Source organism: Cyphomyrmex costatus, unplaced genomic scaffold (genome assembly GCF_001594065.2).
Source record: "Cyphomyrmex costatus isolate MS0001 unplaced genomic scaffold, Ccosl1.0 scaffold344, whole genome shotgun sequence".
NCBI classification, from domain to species: Eukaryota; Metazoa; Arthropoda; class Insecta; order Hymenoptera; family Formicidae; genus Cyphomyrmex; species Cyphomyrmex costatus.
Genome location: NW_017277600.1, coordinates 1,346,924 through 1,356,147, shown reverse-complemented (window position 1 = coordinate 1,356,147; position 9,224 = coordinate 1,346,924). Strand labels below are relative to the sequence as shown.

The 9,224-nt window shown below is 32.7% G+C and overlaps 1 protein-coding gene across 1 annotated transcript; it reads left to right on the top strand.

Moving 5' to 3' along the window:
• Nucleotides 1-1,062: 1,062 nt before the first annotated feature.
• Thor (eukaryotic translation initiation factor 4E binding protein thor) lies at nucleotides 1,063-6,993 on the top strand. Its single transcript, XM_018542738.1, has 3 exons — nucleotides 1,063-1,611; nucleotides 6,267-6,422; nucleotides 6,554-6,993. Exons 1-3 carry the CDS (start codon nucleotides 1,470-1,472, stop codon nucleotides 6,601-6,603), a joined length of 348 nt encoding a protein of 115 aa, XP_018398240.1. The 5' UTR covers nucleotides 1,063-1,469; the 3' UTR covers nucleotides 6,604-6,993.
• The last annotated feature ends 2,231 nt before the right edge of the window (nucleotides 6,994-9,224 follow it).

Sequence of the window (9,224 nt, the reverse complement as noted above, 5' to 3'; positions counted from 1 at the left end):
GAATTTCATTGGCCCATTTTCATATGCATAAGTCAATGGACCAATCAAATTCTTTATGTATATGGTTTATGCGTTATGCAAAAGTGTGTGCTGCGGCCTTATAATAGAACATGAGCATAACATAAAACTGTTGGACCAATAAGCATTCAGCATGAAGTTGCCATATTGATTAACATAAGATGCTCATTGGTCCAACAGTTTTATGTTATGCTCCATGCTTTATTATGCATTTCATGTGCGATAAGCGGGGAAAACAGACTTTTGCATAACGCATAAACCATATACATAAAGAATTTGATTGGTCCATTGAGGGCCAATGTCACAAAGCTTCGATTAACTAATCGGCCTAGTAACTTTGCAGGCTTCTAACTGAAACTGATGTCGGAGTATTAATGTGAGCTCAGCTCCGACATCAACTTCAGTTGGAAGCCTGCAAAGTTATTAGGCCGATTAGTTAATCGAAGCTTGGTGACAGTGGCCCTGACTCGATGTATAAGAAAATGGGCCAATGAAATTCCTTATGCACATGCTTTATGCGTTATGCAAAAGTGTGTGTTTCTCGCCATAGGGCCCATAGGCTTTATACAAGAGTTTGTACTGCGGCCTTTATTACTAACGTCTTAGGGCGGGTTCACACCTTGGCGGAAAAGTCGAAAAAATTAACAGAAAGTCGACCACCAGCGCGAGTTCTGATTGGCTACTGCTCTTCCGCTTTCCGCTTTTCCGTCAAGGTGTGAACCCGTCCTTAGGGCCTCTTTCACCAACGCCGATTAACTTAATCGACGATTAGTCCATTGGAATTGACCAATCGCGTCTGTCGTCAAAACTAAATGATAAATGCGAAGGTGAAAGAGAGCTCGCTTATTGGTGTATTCTTTTAGATCATCCAAGCAGAATTTTAGATCTAGAAGAATACATCAATAACAGCAAGCGCTCACTCAAGTGTGAGTCCGCTGAATGTGCCCATTGCTTCTGTCACAACTGTTTACAACGCCATCTTAACAGCGATCTCTAATTGGGACTACAAATATTTATCCCTACCACGTGACTTCAACAAAGTTATATATTTGGATTTTTGGCTTGGAACGCTGTCTTACGTTATTATTGTCTGTAAACTTGAGGCAACTTCTATCTCGCCGTCTCGTCTCGTAGGTTATGTCGCATTGACAACGCGCACTAAGATCGTGATCACGAACTCTGTAAAACCACGTGCGAATCAATCTCAACCTGACTCAGTCAAACAAGCAATTAAACAAGTAGAATCGCACGACATTCTATCCTCCATTTAAAAGGTTGGCTGCACACTCAAGTATCTCGGTAAAAGACTTATTCTCGCCTTTATTTTCTTCACGGGGACGTGAGAAAAGAGAAAGAAAGAAAGAAAGAAGGAGAGGCAGAGAGAAAAAAAAGCCGTGTCCAAATCGACGCACAGCGCAGAACGCACGTGGTAGAAAAGACATAACTACGAGATGTCGGCATCTCCTATTGCCAGACAGGCCACCCAGAGCCAAAGCATACCATCCAAGAGGGTTATTATTCATGATCCCAATCAGCTACCGGTTGATTATTCGTCTACCCCTGGAGGCACGCTCTATTCCACGACGCCGGGAGGTTAGTGTATCCAACTTTTTGACTCTTCCATTTCTTAACTCGCTCACGTCTCTAACAATAAGACTTTTAGATCATTCTAAGGTGCGTTCAGTTTCGCACATGATACATCAATTGTCCTTGTTTAACATTTGGTGAGCACAAAGATGAACGATGCATTATACGCATCATGCGCATTCTAAACTACTGGATCATTTCAGACTATGGCTGATATTAATAATTTAGACTGATCTATTCTGATTTTATATTTAATACCATTTTAAATGTAGTTTTAAGATATCACAAACTACAACAGAGGGCTGTATTAGTGTCTTAAGACATTACTTAAGACGATCTTGAAATAATCCTCAAATCGACTGCTCTCTGTAAAACTTATGGAAAATATACATTTAGACGATATTTGTAGTTGATTTTTACATTTGAGACTGTCTAAAGTACAGTTTCAAGATGCTATAAATCAATCAGAGGGTGGCTTTCTTTTCATTCATAATCGGATCTTATATTTGGAATCGCATCTTAAGTAGTCTTAAGATATCACACGAACACAATCGGAAAACTATTAACATCTTAAGAGGCATTACTCAAGACTATCTCAAAATAAGAACGGACTATGAATACCTCCCTTACAATTATTAAGGACACACATTGCGAGCTGGTGCTCAGTTAATAATGGGGATTGGCGAATAAATGTTAAACGAAATAAAAAAAAAAGGTTCTTTTTTAGAGCTCCATCTTCAGAGTTCACTAAAATAAAAGAATGCCCGAATTGTCGCGAGGATCTCATGATTTCCTTTGTATTGCGTGCGATTATTTACGATTTCATCAAACAATAAGCGCACGTGCAAAGCGCCGTCAAGGCCATTGATATTTACGCACAACGCGATTGTATCTTTCTCTTTCTCCCGGAGCGCACGTATGTACATTTCTACATACGCATACGCGTGAGTGCGACTCGATAACAAACAGTTACGTAATCCTGTTTTGGCATAGGTCTGTTTGATCGTTCGGTTGCGTGGAAAATATCCGACACTTTTGTCGCACGCGAATTTATATCGTATTGAAGTAGCCGGTCGATTATCAGTTCGCGATAATACGCGACCTTGACGTTAATCCATGCTCGACATGCGGAGCGATGTCCGGCTGATCATTTAGTTGAGGGCCTCTGAATGCTTCCAGATGCTTCGGTGACACAATTCGACAAAAGTGTCGTTCAATCTCTGTTACTGATTGAATTAAGAAGGATAGAATGAAGCTTGTGTCGATTTGTGGTACTAAACTAAATAGAAAGCACTCTCTAATGACCTTTGAGTATCCCCTCTTTTATATTATCTGTTAGTTAAATAATTAATATATCCTGTTAATATATTATATAATTTTATTATATTTATTATATAATGTATTATACAATAATACGTGTACGTTATAATTTATGTATTAACGTTACATATGGTGTACATTGATATATTCATTTAAATATTTTATAAATAGTTTATTACTCTTGCTCATTGCCAAGAAAGGACTTTATTTACAAATGTCTTACTCATATACATTTATCCATACCTTATAAAATAAAGGCTAACTACAACTTTCAATTAGCATATCTACATTAGTTTACGTACCTACTTTTCATATCATACGTATAGCTTATCCACCTATCGCAACTTTTACTACTTCTATCATATTAATATTATTTACAATGTTTAACATTATTTACAATTATTATCAAATTGTTACTTTATTATAAAATTTACATACAATGTAGATGTTTTATAATTTATATTGATAAGTTCTTATAAGTTATAACTGCATATGTTATGAGGAAAGATAACAGCATGTTTTATATAATGTTTTTATAATGATTTATATAATGTTAATTATATAAATCCATAGAATTTAACTCTTGTTTTTAACGTGTGTGTTTTTCCTCCAAATACTTGTTAATTTTTTTAGCTATCACTAAAAGAATTCTGTACTTTTATTTTCTGGAGGGAAAAAAGAAGGAAGAATAGGCTCTTTTGTACAAAACTAAAAAATAGATTTTTTCCTCTCAAGAAAGAAATGATTTATTAAAGTAATAGAGATAAAACGAATGTGATTCAAATTACGAAGCCGCAGATCCTCATGCTATTTCTTGAAGGGTTAAACTTATTAAGGCTGAAGTTCAGATCGCCAAACTCGACATTGAACGTGCGATATTGAATGTTGATTCTACTTATTGCGTTTATAGCGAACGATAAAAGGATAACTTATCACGTTGATGTTTACACTTCTTTATATGCGCGTCACTTCGATCACAAGCAAAGAGAAGGCGAGTCGCGAAATAAATATGTTATAAAAAAATGCGGATTGAAGTTATATTAGGTGTCCTGCTATATATTTTTTCTTCGATTTGCGGATTCTTTTGCCAATTTCGAACTGGTTTTTTCCACATGTACACACATTAGCTTCCTAAACGATGAGTAATACCACTTTTAGTTATTAATCATATTGACAACAACTGCAGTTCACTTATCAGATAACGTTCCAAGTGGTCTTTAACAAAACCTTGCTCTTGAGGTTCAAGGTATCTAACAGCAAAAATTTTTTTAATTGTACAAAAAAATTGCACCAGTTTTAAATTTTTAATACGGTCGAATGAGTTTGAATGATTTATTATTTGATTGGAAAAATTGTCACACAAGTCAGATAAGACTTTTAAAGATGATATATTGTTATTGGATATCTTTACTGATAATTCCGCTCTATTTATCTTATTCTTAACAAAGAGTTCGATTGTTGATATAACAATCAATATAACAATATTGTTCTTTTTCTTAAGTCTATTATGAAAACCGTAATCTAATCTTTCCACAGATGTTTATATTAATATTTTTATTTGTAATGATAAATCGTTCTCTCCGAGAGCTACTCGATTTATACCTATTTAATTAGAGCAGTCGACAAGTCCTGGATAAAAAAAAATATTTTGTAGATCACAAACTGTGGTGTAAATACTATAAATGTACAACATGGAAGTGTCGATAAAGTAATCACTTTTCTGGTCCTATTTTCTAAAAATCTCAAAAAAATCTTGGTCTCTGATGTGAATAAAAAATATCCAGACGCGAAAATCGTATGAATAAAAAATCTGACCGAAATATAGTAGATAGAATTCACGAGTTCCAGTGTGATAAGCAGTTAGCTGCTTCTTCTATTTCCTTTTTTTTTTCTTTTATCATGATTCAAGCGAAACTCGGTAGCGAAATTGTCGGTGAATTCGCAAATCAGGTAATTAAAATCAGGTCGCATGCACTCAGAACGCTATTGTTCTTCGCCCCGTAATGTTTCCTGGGGCGTTAAACAGCCAAGGCCGAATTAATGCATGCGCGCGCGATACATACCAACGTCGCCTGATGCGTAATCGGTGACGCGTGTAAATGTTTATCGCTCGCGCCACGCCAGCGCGGCGCGCAGAAAGTCACGGCGATCTGAAAAACAAGGGTACATAGCGTGAAAACGACTGGACCTTCGAGATAACTTTAGCCGCGACAGTGAGCGCGCTTCGTAAATCTCGCATAAAATCTCGGCGCGTAAACAATGACGGTTAATAGACAGTCGTTTCGCAGATGGACGCGTGTTCCTATGGAACCGTTGCGAAACTGTGATGAATTTTTTCTTTATCATTACTATTGTCATTCAGATTGGTGAACGATTTGGCCGAATAAAAAGAAAAAAAGACGCTAGGCACTCTTCGAAGAAAATTGATTGTTCATTCATGTGGTTTCTGATCTAGTCGAGTCGACTTCTAAGTTAATAGATACGATCTTCTTCTTTGTGTATATTTACATTATGATTATTCTTGAATAAAGATTTTGTCAAATAAATTTTAATCAAGCTTCTTTAAGTATACATTTATTTCATCTTGTGCTATAAAAAAAAACGAGACAGTTTGTAAAAAAAGAATGAAAGATTCGTGTTATACGAATTAAAATCGACGTGACTTATACAAAGAAATTCTAACGTCTCTCGGTTTGACTTTATTTCGTCTACGATTATGTTTGATTTAGCATCCTCGCCGACCCTTACACTCCTTTCAAGTTAGGTAGGTGTCCGCACAGAAATACATTTGTATAAATAGACAGCGTACATCGCTTTTCGTATAACTGTTGGACCATTGTGTCGTTTCTGTGTGTAATCGTCATTCCACCGTATCAAATTTTTTTTTTCGAAAATCAGTTCATTGTTCCATTCTATTGTAATCAAATTTTTTATTTACATTCTTCTGGACTAAAAAAAAAATTATTGCCTGAAACATAAAGATCGAAATCTCTTTTGTCAAACTCTCGGCAACCGTAAAATTACGATTATGTCAGATTATGACAAAACCAATTTTAACTTTGTCCAACAGTCATAAATGTTGTAGTCTTATCAGATAACTTTTAATCGCAAGAATACGGCTTCAAACTTGTATAAAAATATAAGAATACAAATTGCGTCGCAAGAAATACAAAATACTTGTTTATGTATGTATGTTTTTCTAGCCATTCTCTCAATCAATTTAATATTCAAGAATACTTTACATAATGAAAATTTAATACATACCTAAAAGGAGTAAACAAGTTTCGTTATAATCACAGAGATTCTATATAGATAATTAAATCTTCACATTTTGCACACAGGTACTCGCATCGTGTACGAACGCGCGTTTTTGATGAATTTGCGGAACTCTCCGATATCACGAACGCCACCACGCAACCCGCTGACCATACCGTCTGAATTGTTGAAGGGGAACACTCCGGTTATCACGAAAGATCCCGCAAAAAATACTAATAAAGGTCAGTCTGCTTTTCTAAATCGATATTTCTTATGTGTGATTCCTGTTTCTTTTTACTAAAAAGTATAGGATGAACAAATATGCATTATTAAGGAAATATTTTACATTAATGACGATATATAATAATTACAGACTCTGTGATGATCGAGGAATCCGCGGAGCAATTTGAAATGGATATGTGAGACAAATACAACGTGCTGTTGTTTATGATTGAAATGTGTTCGTAGCCATGCTCAAAAATATGGTCAATCAGTCCAACGACGATCGCACAGAGTGGAGAGTACATGGCTAATACGCTTTAATCCTGTGCCTTATACCAGTGGTCTTATTAAGAATTGTGAATCTTATAAAAAGATTTTCTCCTTGATGAAAGGCCATTTCTTATTCATATATTATTATATATATTATATACAAATCATTTTATTCTCGACGCTAGTTCTTGACCAATGTTATACGTATGATATATTTGCATATAAAGAACGACCATGAGTGTGAAGGTACTAATGAAACATTAGTGATCTGTTATGTCTTCCTTTAAAAAATGGTCAATATTGCTTTGTAATGTGTTTTGTAAGGAACCTGTATTTATGAATAAATGATACATACATTTTATACATATATGCATTTTACTTTATTATTATATACAGAAGTAATTAAGAAGTACTATTTGATAATTATATCAGGCAATAAGTATCACTTATAACTACATATTTGAGCAAAAATATAATTCAAGGCCAATCAAGTTATATATATATAAAAAAAAACATTACATAATAAAATGTTATGCCTTCTATTTTAAAAGAATTAGAATTTGAAAGAATTATTTAAATCGTTCAAAATTTTAAAAAATTATAAAATGTCAAGCTCCTGCTTTGATGTAACATTAAACTATCACAATACTTTGAAAATCTTGCGAAAAAAATTTATCTAAAAAAAAAAAAGACTATTTTATAGTGACAATACCTTTCACTACTATTTTCAAAAAGCATTATGAAAACCCGTGTTAGGTAAGTTAACTCTTTTTTTTTTTTACTAAGTTAACCTTGAAAATTTAACTTAAGATACAAGTTAATTTATAATGAAATTAATTGAATTAAAAGTTAATAAAAAAAAGTAATTGAAAAGTTAAAATTTGTTTTTTTATTTCATATAATTTCAGGGTATCAATCTTAAAAACAACGGAAATGACAAATACATATATATATATATATATATATATATATACTGTTTAAATATTTTGTTCGTATATAATTATTATTACTATTTTATAGTGACAATACCTTTCACTACTATTTTCAAAAAGCATTATGAAAACCCGTGTTAGGTAAGTTAACTCTTTTTTTTTTTTACTAAGTTAACCTTGAAAATTTAACTTAAGATACAAGTTAATTTATAATGAAATTAATTGAATTAAAAGTTAATAAAAAAAAGTAATTGAAAAGTTAAAATTTGTTTTTTTATTTCATATAATTTCAGGGTATCAATCTTAAAAACAACGGAAATGACAAATACATATATATATATATATATATATATATATACTGTTTAAATATTTTGTTCGTATATAATTATTATATTTAAGCAGTAAAGCCATTTCGAAATTTTCGAAAATGAGTCCTGCATTGAACAACCGTTTAACGTGAGTCGAAAATAATATTGACGTGTTATATTTAATAAAAGCACATTTAGAGAAATCTTTTTTCGTAGAAACGTATCAGTCGATAAATAGATTTGAATAATATGGCGTTATCGTATTTTCATTTCGGTTTTGGTTCAGCGTCTTATTATTAAATATAAAAAACTCATCAGTTTTATTTAAGACTTGTTCTTTGGCCACACATAACTTAAGCCTACGTTCATGTACGTCCATATATTCACGGATCATGTGAGTGTATACAGACGCAGCTATTGTTATTACTTCGCATTATATCTGAGATTTAACTTAAAATGAAAAAAAAGTTAATAGATACCGATAAAATGTAATTAAATAAAGTTAAAAAGTTGAGAGCCTAAAATGTAACTAAGTTAAAATTAATCAACTTTTTAATTTAGTACTACTCAACCCTGATTAAAACAAAATTAAAATAAGAAAATAAAAATGGAAATATTAGCGAATAAAATGATTAAACATGATTTTTAAACTGCAAAAGTATTGTACGTCATATACGCTTTTGTAGCAAATTTAATTGGTACATTAAAGATCGTTATACCACTGAAGAGAGGACAAAGAAAGGAGGTGCATAATTTGTCACGCTGCAGAGGAGAATATGATCCATCAAGGAGTGCGAGGAGACAAATAGTGGAATGTAGATGGAAGAATTTATAGAGGAAGAAGGTAAAGGGCTGGAGATAATGAAGAGGATAGATAAGGCAAAAAAGGAAGCAAAAAAGAAGGAAAGAGCAGACAAGAACGAGAACACCTTCTAGATTGTTACATTGTATACAAATCAGAAATCAAAGTATTGTTTAAGTATAGTTTCCGGAGTAGTTCCAAACAATGTTTATATAGACAGTCTTAAAGTATACCAAAGATACAAGCAGTTATATGTATTATATATGAAATATGTTCGATATGTGTGATATATTTTCGTTTTATTTTATTTAATATTATATGTATATATAACATTGATTCAAGATACAGGTATATAAATTGTATGTATACAGAATATTCAATATTAAGAACACATGTAGACCGGAAGTCATCCTAAGTCGCAAGGCAAGAATTAAAATAAATAAATAAATAAAAGATCGTTTTATACATAAATTTAATTCTATAAACATAATATTAATATAAGATTCTTTG